The sequence below is a fragment of the Scyliorhinus torazame genome, chromosome 2 (assembly GCF_047496885.1).
Source record: "Scyliorhinus torazame isolate Kashiwa2021f chromosome 2, sScyTor2.1, whole genome shotgun sequence".
NCBI classification, from domain to species: Eukaryota; Metazoa; Chordata; class Chondrichthyes; order Carcharhiniformes; family Scyliorhinidae; genus Scyliorhinus; species Scyliorhinus torazame.
In genome coordinates this window covers 265,409,959-265,429,257 of record NC_092708.1, presented here as the reverse complement: position 1 = coordinate 265,429,257, position 19,299 = coordinate 265,409,959, and the positions used below count along the sequence as shown (strand labels likewise).

Sequence of the window (19,299 nt, the reverse complement as noted above, 5' to 3'; positions counted from 1 at the left end):
TAACTTTTGGACCAGAACTATCATTCCCCATAGCTATCGTAAAACTAATGGAATTATGGTCACTGGTCCCAAAGTGATCCCTCACTAACACTTCCCTTCCTTATTCCCCAAGAGGTGATCAAGTTTTGTCCCCTCTCTAGTCGGGCCATCCGCATATTGAATGAGGAATTCTTCCTGAAATACACACGACAAATTTCTCTCCATCCAAACCCCTAGTGCTATGCCTGCCCCAGTTAATGTTGGGAAAGTTTTTTTTTAAATATACTTTTCTTTTCCTCCTTTTTCACATTTTCATCAAATTTACAACAAATAAGCAACAATAACAATAAATACAATGGCAATCCCCTAGCCCCTTATTCCACCCATCCTCAAACAGCTCCCAACATTTTGAAAAAGAATCATTAATTTATATATTCCAAACCCCTACCAATCCCACCCCCCCCTTTAATGTTCGATGTCATCCAATTCATGCAAATACATGATGAACAAGGCCCATGATTTGCAGAACCCTTCCATCATCCCCCTCAAATTGGACTTTACTTCTTTGAAGGTTAAGAACTCCAGCAGGTCCCCCACCACGCCGAGGCACAGGGTGGAGAAGCTGACCTCCACCCCAACAGAATCTGCCTTTGGGCAATCAGCGAAGCACCCGCTTCCAACCCCGGCTGACTGACACCTCGAATATGGCTTCTCGGGGACCTGATTCGATTCTCACGTGCACCACTTTTGAGATTGCCCTAAAGACCTCCCTCCAATACGCGTCCAGTTTTGGGCAGGGCCAAAACATATGAACGTGATTTGCAGGGCCCCTCCCCAAAGCCTCCACCCCCTCAAAACATTGGCTCATCCTCGTGCTTGTGAGGTGCGCCCTATATACCACCTTCAACTCTATCGGCCCCAACCTCGCGCACAAAATTGACGCATTCACCCTCCGTAGCACCTCACACCACAATCCCTCCTCAATGCCCTTCCCCAACTCTTCCTCTCACTTTGCCTTAATCCCATCCAGTGATACCTTATTTTCTCCAAGTAACCCCATAAATCGCCGACATCACTCCTTTCTGCCAATCCCCCAACGTCAGTATCTCTTCCAATAGTGTGGGGGCCGGCGCCATCAGAAAGCTCTGTAACTCCTTCCTGGCAAAGTTTCGGACCTGCATATACCTAAACATCTTCCCTTGCCCCAACCCATATTTCTCCCCCAGCTCCTCTAACTTCGCAAACCGGCCTCCCCAGAAACAATTCCTTTAATACTCTAACTCCCCTCTCCGAAAATTCCCATCCCACCTCCCTGGTTCAAAACTATGATTCCTTGAATTGGCATTTCCCTTGATCCCGCCCACAACCTAAAGTGCTGGCGCAACTGCCTCCAGATCGTGAGTGTCGCCACTACCACCGGACTCCCTGAATATTTCCCCGGGGCTATCGGAAGCGGCGCGTTGCCAATTCCCTCAACCCCGACTCCCTACATAAGACTCTCCTCCATTCTAACCCACTGGGAGATTTCTCCTCTCACCCAGACCCTCACCTTCTCAGCATTTGCCACCCAGTAATAATACAATAAATTCGGGAGACCCAAGACCCCTGACTGCCGTCCTCTCTGCAACAACACCTTCTTAATCCTAGCCACCTTACCGCCCTAAATAAACAAGGTAATCATCTTTTCTACTTACTTAAAAAACACTTTTGATAAAAAGATCAACAAGCACTGAAAAATGAACAAAAACCGCGGCAATACATTCATCTTAATTGCCTGAACCCGACCTGCCAGTGATAGAGGAAGACAATCCCAACTTGCCAAATTCACTTTCACCCTCCCCGCCAAACCAGTAATGTTATATCTACAGAGCCCCCCCCAATCCTGTGCCATCTGCACCCCCAGGTATCTAAAGTGGGTTACCGCCCTACAGAATGGCAGCCCCTAACACCCCTGCTCCCACCCCCGGCCAGGACACTATAAAATATTTGCTTTTGTACAAATTTAGCTTATACCCCAAAAAAGACCTAAACACTCGAAGCAGCTCCAGTAGACCACCCATTGACGCACTCGGCTCCGACACATTCAATAGCAAGTCGTCTGCGTACAAAGATACCCTATTATGCACCCCTACCCTGCACTACCCCCTCCACACCCCACGCATTTCTCAACGCGATGGCTAAAGGCTCAATCGCAAGCGGAAACAACAAGGGGGACATAGGACACCCTTGCCTAGTCCCTCGATTTCGAGCAAAACACCCAGAATTCATATATTCATGCGGACATTCGTCCTCAGCTCCCTGTGAAGTAATTTTACCCAATCCACTAATCGCGGCCCAATCCCAAACTGCTCCATAACCACAATCAAATACCCCCACTCTATCCGGTCAAACGTCTTCTCGGCGTCCAGCGCCACTACTACCTCTGTCTCCCTCCCCTCCACCGGTGCCATAACTACATTCAGAACCCTCCTAATGTTTGAAAAAAGTTGCCTCCCTCTTACAAACTGGTCTGATCTTCCCTTATCGCTTTCCGGAAGCACTTCTCTAACCTATACGCTAACACCTTCAACAGTATCTTTGCATCCACATTCAAGAGTGATATGGGCTTATACGACCCACACTCTTGTCGGATCCTTATCCTTCTTTTTTTTTTTAAATTTAGAGTATCCGATGCATTTTTTTTTCAATTAAGGGGCAATTTAATGTGGCCAATCCACCTATCCTGCACATCTTTTTTGGTTGTGGAGGCGGAACTCACGCAGACACGGGGAGAATGTGCAAACTCCACACAGACAGTGACCCCAGAGCCGGGATCGAACCTGGGACCTCGGCATCGTGAGGCAACCGTGCTAACCACTTTCGCCACCATGCTGCCTGGATCCTTATCCTTCTTGAGCAACAAGGAGATCGATGCCTGCCTCAAAGTCTGCGGCAACACCCCCTCCCCTATCTCCTCCTCAAACATCCCCACTATCAGCGGCGCCAACTTATCCGTAAATTTTTTGTAGTACTCCACCGGGAACCCATCCGGCCCTGCTACCTTTCCCAATTGCATCTTCACAATCGCGTCCTTTATCTCCTGCTCCCCTATCACCCCCTCCAATGTGGTCCTATCCTCCTCCCCCAACTTTGGATATTCCAAACCATCCAGGAATTTCTGCATTCCCCGATCCTCCCCGGTGGTTCCGACCTATACAACCTCTCAGAACTTCTCAAAAAATCCTATTAATCTCATCCAGAACCACCACCAACTTCCTTGCCCTATCCCGCACCTGAACAATTTCCCTCGCCGCTGCCTCCCTCCTTAGTTGGCCTGCCAGCATGCAGGCCGACTTCTCTCCATACTCATAGACCCCTTGTCGCCTGCCTCAATTGGCACACCGCCTTCCTTGTGGATAGTCGGTCAAAACTCACCTTCAACTTCTTCCTCTTTTTCCAACAGTGCTGGATCCATACCCTCTGCATACCATCTGTCCACTTGCAACATCTCATCTATTAACCTTTGCCGTTCCACCCTCTCCTCCTTATCCACCTTTGCCGTAAACAATATCACCTCCCCCCTCACCACTGTCTTCAAAGCTTCCCATACCACCGCCTGCGAGACCTCACGCGTACAATTAAACCGCACATATTCCTCAATCACTTTTTCAATCTTATCACAAAACCCTCGGTCCCCCAACAGCCCCACATCTAATCTCCACCCCCACCTCCGCACTATTCCTTCCTCCAACACCAGATCAACCCAATGTGGCGCATGGTCCGATATCGCAATTGCCGAATATTCCGACCCCTTGACCCCAGCTAACAGCGACTTTCCCACCACAAAAAAATCTATCCACAAATAGGCCTTATGAACCGAAGAGAAGAACGAATACTCCCCCGGGTGCAAGAACCTCCAAGGGTCCGACTCCTCCCATTTCCATCATTAGCCCAGCCAACGCCTCCGCTCCCACTGACTGGGTAAGCGATCACGGTCGTGACCAGTCCAATTCAGAATGTCCAAATTACCTGACAGCACGTCTCTTCCCCCCCCCCCCCCCAAACTATCAAAACCCGAATAAAACAGCTGGCTAACCCAGCCCTTTCTAAGCCTCAGCTGATCTTTCACCCTTAGGTGAGTCCTGCAGCATCGCTACATCCGCTTTCAAACTTTAAGTCCGCAAGCACCCTTGACCTCTTCATTGGGTATCCCAGCCCCCTCACGTTCCACGTAACTACCCTAACAGGGGTCTCTCCCTTCCCTCCCCCCCCCCCCAAGCCATTGTTGACATCGAACCCCAACACCCCCCTCCCAAAATCCCCCCTCCCCGACATTCCCTCTCAATGATTTCCGTGGTTAGCACGGTTGCTTCACAGCACCAGGGTTCCAGGTTCGCTTCCCGGCTTGGGTCACTGTCTGTGTGGAGTCTGCACGTTCTCCTCGTTCTGTGTGGATTTCCTCCGGGTGCTCGGGTTTCCACCCACAGTTCAAAGATGTGCAAGTTAGGTGGATTGGCCAAGCTAAAGTGCTCTTAGTGTCCAAAAAAGGTTAGGTGGGGTTACTGGGTCCCGGGGATAGGGTGGAGGTGTGGGGCTTAAGTGGGGTGCTCTTTCCAAGGGCTGGTGCAGACTCAATGGGCTGAATGGCCTCCTCCTGCACTGTAAATTCTATGTAAATCTATGTAACAAAGAACTTTAACCTCCAAAACAGCATGAAGAACATTATTCAAAGCTACAAAGAACAGCAACAAAATACTTTAACCTCTATAAAAGCATGAAGTAAGAACATTTTTTTATCTCAGATAAAAGATAAAGATCCTTTATTGTCAGAAGTAGGCTAACATTAACACTGCAATGAAGTTACTTGAAAAGCCCCTCGGCGCCATATTCCGGCGCCTGTTCGGATACACAGAGGGAGAATTCGGAATTCTCAACTGGTAATGGAATTGAACCAGTGCTGCTGGCCTTGTTCTGCATCACAAACCAGCTGTCTAGTCCACTGAGCTAAACCAGCCCCTGGTTATATGCCTTTTCTACCTCCTGATTTATTTTCTGCCCCACATCTGGACTACTGCTGGGGGGCCTGTACATAACTCCCATCAGGGTCTTTTTACCTTTGCGATTCCTCAACTCTACCCACAGAGATTCTATGCCTTCTGATCCTATATCGCTTCTTGCTATTGATTTAACTTCATTCCTTACTAACTGTGGTGAATGTATTGCTGCTACAATTCACCACTGTATTATATTGTATTATGTTGATGCCCTTGTGGGCTCCGCCCCCTCGGGGGTGGTATATAGATCTGCAGCCTGTAGGTGGCACTCAGTACAGAGCAGTCGCAGGCAGGCACAAATCTAGCTTATTAAAACCACTGTTCACTTCCACTAATCGTCTTGTGTGAATTGATGGTCGCATCAATTTAATAAGCCAAGATATCGCAATGGAAGCTGCCCTCAAACCTGATCGACTGGAACTCGATCCACAGGCTGCTGAAGCAAAAGGAATCTTTTCACACTGGCTCCGCTGCTTTTAGGCCTACATCGCCGCCTCCTCCTCGCCCGCCGTCACCGAGGCACAGAAGCTGAGTCTTCTCCACGCCCGGGTGAGCCACAGAATCTCTGTACTAATCGAAGACGCGACCATGTACGTAGACGCGGGCGCGATCCTGAAAAGACATTACGTGAGGACGGTGAACGAAGTGTTTGCGCGGCATCTCCTCACCACACGTCGTCAACGCCCCGGGGAATCGCTGGAGGAATATCTACGTGACCTGAGGGTACTCGCTTGAAACTCAGCTTGAAACCCGACCAATCTTTGTGCCATCTGCAGGACCACGATGCTAACCTTCAGAAGTTCCTCCAAACCGCCCAAGCCCTCAATCTCACCTACAACAAGGAGAAATGCGTTTTCCGCACAACCCGACTAGCCATCCTCGGCTATGTCGTGGAAAACAGAGTCCTAGGGCCCAACCCCGACCGCATGCGCCCCCTCCTGCAACTTCCCCTTCCCCACTGCCCCAAGGCCCTGAAAATATGCCTGGGGTTCTTTTCACATTATGCCCAGTGGGTCCCCAACTATGCGGACAAAGCCCGCCCACTTATCAAAGCCACCATCTTTCCCCTGACGACTGAGGCCCGCCTGGCCTTTAGCCGCATCAAGGCAGACATTACCAAGGCCGCGATGCACGCGGTGGACGAGTCCATCCCCTTCCAGGTGGAGAGCAACGCGTCGGATGTCGCCCTGGCCGCTACCCTCATCCAGGCAGGCAGGTCCGTGGCCTTCTTTTCCCGTACCCTCAACGCCTCCAAGATTCAACACGCCTGTCGAAAAGGAAGCTCAAGCCATTGTGGAAGCTGTGCGGCATTGGAGGCACTACCTGGCCGGTAGGAGGTTCACACTCGTCACCGACCAACGATCGGTAGCCTTTATGTTCAACACACAGCGGGGCAAGATCAAGAACGATAAAATCTTGGAGGTGGAGAATTGGACTCTCCACCTATAATTACGATATAGTGTATCGTCCTGGGAAGCTCAATGAGCCCCCAGGTGCCCTGTCCCGCGGCACATGCGCCAGTGCGCAAGATGACCGACTTCGGGCCATCCACAATAACCTCTGTCACCCGGCTTCTCCACTTCATCAAGGCCCGCAACCTGGCCTACTCCACCGAGGAGGTCAGGGCCATGACCAGGGACTGCAAAGTCTGCGCGGAGTGCAAGCGCACTTCTATCGGCCAAACAAGGCCCACCTGGTGAAGGCATCCCGCCACTTTGTGCGCCTCAGTGTCGATTTCAAAGGGCCCCTCCCTTCCACTGACCGCAACGTGTATTTTCTCAACGTTGTTGACGAGTACGCATGTTTCCCTTTGCCATCCCATGCCCTGATATGATTGCGGCCACTGTCATTAAGGCCCTGCACAGCATCTTCACCCTGTTCGGTTTCCCCACTTATGTCCACAGTGACCGGGGCTCCTCGTTTATGAGCGATGAGCTGCGTCAATATCTGCTCGGTAAGGGCATTGCCTCGAGCAGGACTACCACCTACAACCCCTGGGGAAACGGACAGGTGGAGAGGGAGAACGCAACGGTATGGAAGGTCGTCCTTCTGGCCCTATGGTCTAGAAATCTCCTGTTTCCCACTGGCAGGAGGTCCTCCCGACGCGCTCCACTCCATTCGGTCGCTCCTTTGCACAGCCACGAACGAGACCCCTCACGATCGTCTATTTGTCTTCCCCAGGAAATCCACCTCCGGGGTCTCGCTTCCGTCCTGGCTGACAACACTGGGCCCCGTCCTCCTCCGGAAGCATGTGAGGAGCCATAAGTCCGACCCCCTGGTCGAGAGGGTTCAGCTCCTAAATGCCAGCCCCCAGTATGCCTACGTGGCGCACCGCGACGGCTAACAAGATACAGTCTTCCTCCGGGATCTGCCACCTGCCGGTTCCCCAGCGACCATCACCTACACCGAACACCGCCCCAGCCCCTACATGGCCTACACCCCCCCTCCTCGACCCACCGTGATGAAGCTCCAGGCGACACGCTCCCGGAGTCAACGAGCCCAACACCCGTGCCCGCAGCGAAGCCGGAGCTGAGGCGATCACAGAGAACGATCAAAGCGCCGAACAGACTCGATCTGTGAGCCCACTTCACCCCCGATGGACTTCAATTTTTTAACAGGGGGTGAATGTATTGCTGCTACAATTCACCACTGCATTGTATTGTATTATGTTGATGCCCTTGTAGGCTCCGCCTGTGGCTCCGCCCCCTCGGGGGTGGTATTAGATCTGCAGCCTGTAGGCGGCACTCAGTACAGAGCAGTCGCAGGCAGGCACAGATCTTACTTATTAAAACTACTGTTCACTTCTACTAATAGTCTCATGTGAATTGATGGCCGCATCACTAACAATGCAGCCATGCCCCTTCTTTCGATAGGACACATATTCTTGGATATTTAGATCCCAGCCCAGATCCCCTTACAGCCACGTCTCTGTGATGCCCACAACAATTTACTGACCAATTTCAATGTGTGCAACAAACTCATTTACTTTGTTCAATATACTGCATGCATTTAGGTACAACACCCTCAGTCCTGCGTTCTTCACCTACCTTCTCCTACTTGCCACCTTTTGTGCTCTGCCCGAGGGTGACGTTATTCTCTTATTTTTGATTTCTATTTCCCCTTTAGTTATTACACCTTCTAAGCTGGCGCTCTGGTTCCCAGCCCCCTGCCAGGCTAGTTTAAGCACTCCCGAGAGACTTTAGCAAACCTCCCAGCCAGGATATTGATGCCCCTCCAGTTTAGATGCAACCCGTCCTTCTTGTACAGGTCCACCTGCCCCGGGAAAGATCCCAATGGTCCAGAAACCTGAAACCCTCTCTCCTACACCACTAGTTTAGCCACGTATTTAGCTGCACTATCCTCCTATTTCTAGCCTCACTGACACGTGGCACAGGGAGTAATCCAGAGATTACAATTCTAGAGGTCCTGCTTTTTAGTTACTGCCTAACTCCCTGAACTCCTTCTGCAGGACCTGATCGCTCTTCCTGCCTATGTCGTTAGTACCGATGTGTATTATGACCTCTGGCTTTTCACCCTCCCCCTTCAGGATGTCCTATATTCGTTCAGAGACATCCTTGATCAATTTTTGTCGCTCCGCTCTCTCCTCCTTGTCCACCTTAGCCTTAAACGAGATCACCTCCCCCCTTCAGAGCCTCCCAAACCAACAACTGCGAAACGTCCCCTGTGCAATTGAACTCCACATATTCATCGATCACCTTCCCACTCTAATCGCAAAATTTCTGGTCTCCTAACAGCCCCACGTCCATTCTCCACCCCAGCCTCTGAACCACCCCCTTCTCCAGAACCACATCCACCCTATGCGGTGCATGGTCCGAAATCAATATTGTCGAAGACCCGATCCTTTGACCCGGACCAAAGACGCCTTCCCCACCTAAAATGCCTATTCTCGAGTACACTTTCTGTACCGGGGAGAAAAACGATTACTCCCACTCCCTCGGGTGCAGGAACCTCCACGGGCCCACCCCTCCCATCTCTCTCATGAGCCCAGCCAATGCCTTCGCCTCCCCCCAGTGCCACCAACCTCCCCTCTAACTCCCCCGTCACAATCACGTACCTACACCCCTGGTTCGCCACCACAGTCTCCATCTGAAACCTCACCCTCTTGCCCACCAATACCGCTACCCACCCCCCCAAATCCTGCTATCAAACCCCGAATGGAAAACTCCCATCCATGTCCTTTTGAAAACACCTCTCCCAATATCGATCCCATTTCACACCTCCCAGGCCCATCGAAACCTGTTTGACCAGGTTCCAATGACCGCGGTCCCTCCCCCCACCACACTCCCGCTCACTAGCCAACCTTCGCTTGCTAGTGTGGAGGCCTCTGCCCACCTCCTCCCAATCCGCTCCCCCTTGACACAGTCCCAGACACCCAAACATAACCAGTGCGCAAAGACCACATCCCAGAAAAACCGCCATAACTCAGAAGCCCAATATTCTCCTACCTACTGTAACCCATAGCAGAGGGTACACTTTCCTTCCACATCAACCAACCCAAAAACCAAACCCCCAACTGTTCCCCCCAAATACAAAACAAATAAACACCTTAAAACAAAAAACATGAGATAAGGCTGTACACAGCGTTTCACCCCCCTTCCTTCAGTCCGGAACCAAACCCCAGTTCCATCTCTCAGTTTAACCCCAGTCCCTCGAAATATAGGTTACCCTCAACTTCCCCGGGTAGACCACTCACACCATTGCTGAGGTGTGCTGCCTTCACTTGACCAAAGGCCGCCCACCTTCATGCCAACTCCACAGATAGGTCCTGGTACATACGAATACCAGCTCCTTCCCACTGCACCTCACTTCTTTATTTTGCCCAACTCAGGACCTTCTCCGTGACATGGAATTTGTGGAAACAAATTAAGAATGCCCTTGTCAGCTCGTTTTCCTTCAGCTTGAGCCTGAGTGACCGATGAGACCTTAGTCCAATTCACACGGGAGGGTTTTACACCCTCCCCCAACAACTTTGCGAAGTACTCAGTCGGCCTTGGGCCCTCCACCCCCTCAGGCAAGAAATTCTCAAATTCTGCCGCCTTGACCTGTTCTCCAGATCCTCCACCTTGGGTCTCAGTCCTTTCTTAGCTGCCACCACCCTCTGCAGCTCCTCACCCATCGAGGTTAACCAGTCACCATGTTGTGACAGAGCTTCCTCCACCCCTTTCAACTTCTCTTCTTGCTCCCGTAGCTCAGCCGATGTCTTCAACACCGCCGCCTTCACTGGGGCCATCACCTCCTCCACCAGCTCCTTCATCGCAGCCATCATCGCCTTACGCATCACCTCAGAGTGTCGGCGAACAGCCTCTCAAGCTCTCCAGCCATCACCTCGGTTAGTCTCTACTGTGAAGGGCACGGCTCCATCCAGGGACCCAACCTCCGCCATCTTTCCTGCTGTCGGGCTGACCCATTCATTCGACGCAACCTTTCGTTCGCCCCCTTCCTCCCAGCATTTTATTTCTGGGTCTTTGACATTCCCACCTTCCTTATGTCTTCCTGCACCGGTTTATCCAAAAAACTGCCCCTGGAACTGGGCATTGAACTCCAAAAACCAGAGCCTTAAGCAGGAGCCACCCAACGTGCAACTTCCACCTCTATGCCGCCACCGGAAGTCCCCATCGGCATCATTGCTGACCCTAATGGTTCTCCGATCCCCCTCGGGGCACAGGGTGCCCCACCTATCATCCACGATGCCAAGAAGCTTGGCCAGATCAGCATCATCAAAGGGCAGAGCAGGTCTCCGTGCGGTCATCCATGTTCTTGGCTGGGAGTGAGTGTGGGAGCAGCTCCTCCTCGTTAGCGGTGAGCAGATGAGGCGCGAGTCGGACCAATCAGACGGCAAGAGAGCTAGGTATGGCCAGATTCACGTGGGGGGGTTAATTTTTGGAACTAAGTGCAGGTGAATTCAGGCTGCGATCTTGCCAATGTGGCCAACGCAAAATACCCCGCCAAATTCACCCAAAATGACACTTTGAACTTTTTTGGTTGAATCCCACACGGGAGTCTAAACAATGTTGTATGAAGGTACCTTGATATCCTAGTACACAGAATACAGCACACATCGAGTCTGCACCAATGCATGAAAAACCCCTGACCTGCCTACTTAATCCCATTTGCCAGCACTTGACCCATAGCTTTGAATGTTATGACGTGCCAAGTGCTCATCCAGGTATTTTTTAAAGGATGTGAGGCAACCGCCTCTACCACCCTCCCAGAGAGTACATTCCAGACTGTCTCCACCCTCTGGGTTAAAAAGCTTTTTCTCAAATTCCCCCAAAACCTCCTGCCCCTAACCTTAAACTTGTGTCCCCTTGTAACTGACCCTTCGTATCCACCTGTTCATGCCCCTCGTAATGTTCTACACCTCGATCAGGTTGCCCCTCAGTCTTCTTTGCTCCAGAGAAAACAACCCAAGCCTATCCGACCCCTCTTCATAACGTAAATGTTCCATCCCAGACAACATCCTGGTGAATTGCCTCTGCACCGCCCCAGCGCAATCACATCTTTCCTAAAATGTGGTGACCAGAATTTTTTTTAAATTACATTTTTTAAATTCCTTTTTGTTAGTTTTTATTTATTTATTTAAATTTAGTGTACCCAATTAATTTTTTCCAATTAAGGGGCAATTTAGTGTGGCCAATCCACCTAGCCTGCACATCTTTGGGTTGTGGGGGGCGAAACCCACGCAAACACAGGGAGAATGTGCAAACTCCACACGGACAGCCTCCCCGGACAGGCGCCGTAATGTGGCGACTAGGGGCTTTTCACAGAAACTTCGTTTGAAGCCTACTTGTGACAATAAGCGATTTTCATTTTCATTTCAATTTCAGTGACCAAGAGCCAGGATCAAACCTGGGACCTCGGCGCCCTGAGGCTGCAGGGCTAACCCACTGCGCCACCGTGCTGCCCTTGGTGACCAGAATTACACACACTACTCCAGCTGTGGCCTCACCAAAGTTCTCTACAACTCCAACATGACCTCCCTGCTTTGGTAGTCTATGCCTCGATTGATAAAGGCAAGTGTCCCATATGCCTTTTCACCACATTATTCACCCGCCCTTCTGCCCTCAGAGATCTATGGACAAACGCGCCAAGGTCTCTATGTTCCTCGGAACTTCCCAGTGTCAGGCCATTCATTAAATATTTCCTTGTCAAATTACTCCTTCCACTTTTCAGGGTTAAATTCCATCAGCCACTTTTCTGCTCATTTGACCGTCCCATCTATATTTTCCCATCTTTCTATATACACCAGTCACTGAAAGCAAGCATGCAGGTACAGCAAGCAGTTAGGAATGCAAATGGTATGTAAGCCTTAATTGCAAGAGGACTGGAGTACAGGACCAAAGATGTCTTACTGCAGCTGTACAGCTCCTTGGTGAGACCACACCAGCAGTGTACTTGCCGGAGAGGGAGAGCAGCAAACATTCACCAGACTGATTCCTGGGTTAGCGGGATTGTCATATGAGGAGAGATTAGGTCAACTGGGCCTGTATTCATTAGAATTTAGAAGAATGAGAAGGGATCTAATGGGAATGTATAAAATTCTGACAGGGCTGGACAGACCATCGGGATATTGATTCATTTGGCTGGAGGGTCTAGAACAAGGGCTCACAGTCTCAGGATTTGGGGTAGGCCATTTACGATTGAGATGAGGAGAAATTTCTTAGAGGATGGTGAACCTATGGAATTCTCTACCACAGAAGACGGCGGAGGCCAAATCACTGAATATATTTAAGAAGGGAATAGATAGATTTATAGACTGTAAAGGTGTCATGGGATATGGGGAGAGCGCTGGAGCATAGCATTGAGAAAAGAGGACCAGCTAAGATCATATTAAATGGCAGAGCAGGCTCAAAGTGCCTATTTCCATTCCTATTTGCTATGTGGTGTTCTGGTTGTCTGAATTGTGTCGTTTGACATTACAAAATGAAAACCATGAGCGTGAAATTTGTTTGACCATGAACAAAAAAAAGGTTTAGTTTAGATTAAACACAAGAACGAATAGCAATTATCACAGTGAGACTTAAATCAACTTCCTGTTCCACTTCCAATTAATCATACAATACGTACAGTAAGAAGTCTTACAACACCAGGTTAAAGACCAACAGGTTTGTTTAGAATCACTAGCTTTCGGAGCACTGCTCCTTCCTCATGAAGGAGCTTGAGCTGTGCTCCGAAAACAAGTGATTCGAAACAAACCTGTTGGACTTTAGCCTGGTGTTGCAAGACTTCTTACTGTGCCCACCCCAGTCCAACGCCGGCATCTCCACATCATGCAATAAGTAACACTAGGACCAAGCCCTTGCTAATCAACAGTGCATGTCATTTGAGTCGGAGTTTTAAATGACAGTACCTTAGTAGACAATGATGTAACGTTTCTTGACACTTCTTCAGATCTATACAGAATACTGACCACACACGGAAGGATTCGTGTTGACACTCGCATGAACATTGTGGAATTAGGTGGGTCGGTCGGCTTGCTCCTCTTAACGGGAATCTTTATTCCAATCCATTCGGTCCTCCTCCCAATTGGTTTGCGCGATCATTCACCGCAACCTTTCACCTGCAAGCAGAGGAGCTAAACCACTGAATAGATTTAACATGGATGAAAACCCCAGAAAACTACGCAGTAAGATAGTTCATCAATACAAATTAACTTGATGGAAAAAAAACTCAATATTTTTAAATGTTTGTATTCCGTTTACAACATGCAACTTGTGGTAGAGAGAAGCAAGGAACAATTGCAGGGGTGCTTTTTTTCATACCCCAATTCCCACCCTACATTCCACTCCCTGCTCCTCAAGGAATCCTGTTTGGGCACTGTTCCATGTACCCTGGCTTTTACCATACTTAGGCAGTGAATTTCAGCAGACTGATTGGTCTTGTGTGGTATATTAAAGCCAAGCATGTTCCTGTTCTGCCCTCACCTGACAACCAACCAACCGTGCACTTTTATTCAATGGTATGAAGACAAATATTACATCTATTATGACAAAAATAGAGAAATGGAATAACATTCTCAGGAAATGTTCTTCTTTGTGACGATGGTATTGGGTAATAGGAAACATTTTAAAGCCTGCTGCTTTCATGATAGGTGCAGCATTGAACGAATGTAGTAAAACATTATCTCATCACAATAATCTATTCCATGACTTCCTAAGCTGCACTAAAGTGATGTTCGGATTTCCCACATGAACCACCCTCACCAAATTAGTTTGTCAATCCAGCACCAGTTGACCCCACATATGCTTGGAATTAGCTTCAGACTGTCCAGTCTCTTTATAAAACCCGGGCTGGCATATCAGCAGGTGTCTCCAGAACACTAGACCACTCAAGGAAGCACTTCTGTAGCACACATCCTTCCACTGGGCCCAAAGTTGTTCTTAGCGATAAACTAATCTGAATTGTATGAACTGGTACCATCCGTGAAAGAGAAGAGAAAAATATTTATTTCAACCATTCCAGTTTAGTACTAATAATCCATTCAAAGCAACTCAAACTTTAAAAAAAAAAATCAATGGAGCAAGAGCTGGGGAGTGAGCTTAGGTTGAGCGTCTACCAGCGCAAACACGACAGGAGAAACAGCCTCCTTTCCCAGCTGTAAACGTCTACGATTCTATAATTTATCTACGATTGCAGGAACATGTGTGGAAAGGGAAATTGGCCATTACCAGGTTTTCATATACTTTTATAAGGAGTTTTAGAGTCAGTTCCACTGGAAAGTCTTGTAAATGAAATCCCAGCAATGACCAGAGTAACAAGCTGAAGAAGCTCTAGAGAAAAGGTTGTACGGGCAGTGGACAATTACAAGACATTCTGATTTGCTCATAATGCATCTACAGCAGGGGCGGCATGTAGCGCAGTGGTTAGCACTGCAGCCTATGCCGCTGAAGGCCCGGGTTCAAATCCCGGCCCTGGGTCACTGTCCGTGTGCAGTTTGCACATTCTCCCCGTGTCTGCATGGGTTTCATCCCCACAACCCAAAGATATGCAGGTTAGGTGGATTGGCCACGCTAAATTGCCCCTTAATTGGAAAAAATAATTGGATACACCAAATTTTTTAAAAAAAATAATGCAAGTGCAGCAAAGTTCGATTACTGAAAATCTCAGTCAATTCAGAACGGTGCAGACACTTCAAACAGGGATAAGCAGACCATCCACTAATCACAATCCTTTAGGATTTGATTAACGAGGGCAGATGATAATGGAATCTCTAAAACAGGAGGGAGAACCAATGTTTCAGGTGAAGTGACTTAATGTTTGGAGATTCTTTGCCAAAGGCATTTTACATGGCTATTTTAGCAGAGAAATGACAGTAGCTGCAGGGGACCTGATAAGTTCATGCGAATAGATCTTTGTTTAATCAAAAGTGAATATACAGTTTGGTCCATCCTTCAAACTTAGATTAACAAGGGGATGTTGGAAAAACTCAGCAGGCGGGATTGTCTGAGCCGAAATAGCGCTCGGCGCGGGGGTGGAGAATGGGGCTTCAGACCCGTGATCGGGTCCGACGCCTTCCCGTGATTCTCCGTGGACCGGAGAATCGCCGCCAGTTATGCGCGCACGGTCGACGCGGCGCTGGTCGGGGGCCATTGAAAGAGGCCCCCGCGGCGATCCTCAGCCGGCAGCTGGCCTGGGGGGCACTCGGAGTGGCGGTGCGGACACAATCCGCCAGAGTTCCAATCGGGGGCCACGGATGGGCGGTCACATGCGATCAGGAGGGGGGGGTATTCCGTCCAGCATGTCTGGCAGCATCGTTGAAAAACGTTGGCTCTGCTTTTTTTCCTTACAGATGCTGCCGAATTGGTGTTTTCCCAACGTCCTTAGTTCGTGTTTCAGCATTTGCAGTGCTTTGCTTACTTATTTAAATATTAATTTGATTTGATTCGATGAGGAGGGAAAGGCAATACACATATGAAAGCAGTTTGCAGTAGTTCACAATGTTGAAAAGTATCAATCAAATCAAATGTGGTGGCTGTGGTCTTCTTTCAAAGTGTTTAATAGCAAACCCTTCAGAGAACCACCCACAGTCTACAATGGGGCACAGGACCAGTTATTTGGCATGTCTGGTCCTCGCAAAGTTCGGGTATCTTACTACCTTCAATGGGAGTGGAATTGCCCGGAATAAAAATTCATTAATTTAAGAAAAATGAATGCAAATAGGAAGTCACTTGGCACCAGGCAGAGGTTTGTAGATCAGGTATAGTGTGGGTTTTATTCCCAGCCTATGCAGAGTTCATCATTTCAACTGGGGCAACAATTGAGACTCTGGAACTAACGTCGTGCATCTAATTAGAGAAGGGAAAACTGTCTAGGGTCCCCACACCCGATACTATGTAGTCACCCTGGAGGCAGCAAATGTATAGTTGTGGGATTGAAGGTGCTAGCGACCGCGCCGCTCCGGGCAGCCCCGGGGTGATACTCAGGGAGTCCGGTAGTAATAGCTTTGTTGAGAATTTGGAGGCAGTTTCGACAGCACTTCGGGTCGGGGGCAGGGTGAAGGGAAATGCCGATTCGGGATTTGAGCCAGGGAAGTGGGATGGAAATTTTTGGAGATGGGAGGAGAAAGGAATTAGGACACTAAAAGATTTGTTTCTTGGGGATCGTTTTGCGGGAATGAAGGAGCTAGGATTAAAGTATGGGCTGGAGGAGGGGGAAATATTTAGATATATGCAGGTTCGAGACTTTGCCAGAAAGAAGATACAGAGCTTCCCAGTAGAGCCGGCTTCTACGTCACTGAAGGAGGTGCTAACGACAGGGGTACTGGAGAAGGGGGTAGTATCGGCGGTTTACGGGGCTATTTTGCAGGGGGAGAAGGTGCCGCTAGATGGGAGCAAGGCAAAGTGGGATGAAGAGTTGGGAGAGGGTATGGAGGAGAGATTCTGGTGTGAGGTGCTCTGGAGGGTGAACGCCTCCACCTCATGTGCGAGGTTGGGGCTGATACAGCTGAAGGTGGTGTATGGAGCACACCTTACAAGGGCGAGGATGAGCCGACTCTTTAAGGGGGTAGAAGATGTTTGTGAACGTTGCGTGTTAAGTCATGGGTTAAGAGACATTCCAATTAATTGTCTTATTTATGTTAAGGATCCAATAATTGACACTGATATGTAAAGAGGCTTCAGGTGGCCTTTGTGTCAGGTGATATGATGTGATGTTAGAGTTTTGTGCAGTCTTTTGAAGTAAATTAAAGGTGTTTGTGGAAAAGGAGCAGAACCTTTGACTCTTTATACAACAGCAGTTAAACGTCTAGCAAATGGTAGCAGAGGACGGTTGCTGTGCAAATGTGAAGGGTTGAAAGGTACAACTTTTCTAGACCAAACCAAGGAGTGAGCGCGAAGAAAAAAAAACAGATATATGGCTAACCTAGGATAGATGACTACCCCCCTTATTTTCTGAAAGGGGATTGTACGATCAATGGAGAAGTGCAGTAGTTATGTGGACTAAGGTAACTGCCTTGGGAAAGAGAAAACAAGGTATGGCATTCGCTCTTTCTTTACCTTATGCCAGTAAAATCTCAGTGTTTTCTGAGCTGGAATTGGAAGAGTTAAGACTCAGAAGAAGATCTGGGAAGAAGCTCTGAAGAAGCTCCCTCCTATTTTCCAGTTTACAGCAATTTATAGAATGTATCCACTAGATGAAAACCGTTTAGCACAGAGCTAAATCGCTGGCTTTTAAAGCAGCCCAAGGCAGGCCAGCAGCACGGTTCAATTCCCGTACCAGCCTCCCCGAACAGGCGCCGGAATGTGGCGACGAGGGGCTTTTCACAGTAACTTCATTGAAGCCTACTTGTGACAATAAGCGATTTTCATGGTGACTATTACGTTATATGGATAAGATTTATAAAAAGGATGACTTATTAAGTGCGTATGAAGCATGGTCGGATTTTGATAGGTTCCGGAACATAGAGGAATTCTCCATGGAAGACTATATAATGGAATAGCAACATGGATAGGCTCCTGGTTTTGACAGGAGTTAAGTTTGCGGATACGGATACCTTATTCGATCAGATGACAGAAGCTGCAAAAAGGTTTCTGGGGAAACATTCGATTCCGATGGCTCTGATGACCCAAATAGGTCAGTCTGCAATAAAGCAGAATATGGAAGACACACTCCTAACAGGATGGCGAAATCGCACTGCTACGAACAGGTTCCAAGACTATAGAAGGAGATCGGGACCCGGAAAGTATGAAGACAGAAACCAAGTCAGAACCTACACTAGGAAGATGAACCCCAGAAATGCGCAGGGCATGATAAATCGATGTTTTTGATGTGACTCTCAATACCATTATGCTTTCAACTGCCCAACACATTATAATAGTGTTTGAAGTGACACATGACACGGAAGAGTCAGAAGAGGAAAAAGATAGTGACCAGAAAGAAGGCACTGTCCTATTTACAAGCAGTTTTACACCGGTAATGAGGGTGTTGGTTGCAGAATCCTTCAATTGTGCTGTTTTGGGCAGTGGCTGCACATCTACTGTGTGTGGAATTGACTGGTTAAATGTTACCTGGTCTCCATGAATGCTGAAAATGGTAACAAGGTTAAGGAATTTGAAAGTTCCACAAGTTTCAGGTTTGGGGATGATAATACTCTGAAGTCGCTGAAAAGAGTGGTGATCCCTTGCAATATTGCCGAAATGAATCATTTCATTAGCACAGATGTTGTATCAAGTGAGATACCTTTGCTTCTGAGCAGACCGTCGATGAAGAAAGCACACATGAAACTGGATATGGAACAGGATAAGGCAACAGTTTTTGGAAAGACGGTGGACTTACAATTTACACAGTCAGACACGATTGTATTCCATTACTGACAAATAATATTTCAAGTACAGTTGTTAAGGATGTGTTAATGGCAGTTGAAAATAGGACTTAATAGCGGATAAAAAAGCTTGTTGTATTAAAACTACATAGGCAATTTGCGCATCCGTCTCCTCGGAGGCTGAAAAATTTATTAAAGGATGCAGGGGTAAGGGATGTAGACCATACTAACTGATAGAACAGGTTAGTGATCGCTGTGAAGTTTGTAGGAAGTACAGAAGGACACCAGCAAGACCGACAGTAACCCTACCTTTGGCCAGGGATTTTTGTTTTTTAAATTTAGAGTACCCAATTCATTTTTTCCAATTAAGGGGCAATTTAGCGTGGCCAGTTAACTGATGTAGACAGGGTTTCTATAGAGAAACACAACACTTCTGATGAATTAGAACAGGCCATTTTTCCGAAAGGACAACTGCCAAAAGTTGGTACAAAAGTGACATACTTGCCT

The 19,299-nt window shown here is 48.4% G+C and overlaps 1 protein-coding gene across 1 annotated transcript in view; it reads right to left on the bottom strand.

The window, feature by feature from the left end:
• The window catches only part of LOC140407206 (cytosolic phospholipase A2 zeta-like), a 345,625-nt gene that overhangs the window by 298,330 nt on the left and 27,996 nt on the right, over nt 1-19,299 (bottom strand). Inside the window, exon 2 of the mRNA XM_072494873.1 lies at nt 13,384-13,593. Coding sequence (XP_072350974.1) covers nt 13,384-13,482 — 99 coding nt within the window. The 5' untranslated portion in view covers nt 13,483-13,593. The remainder of the gene's footprint in view (nt 1-13,383; nt 13,594-19,299) is intronic.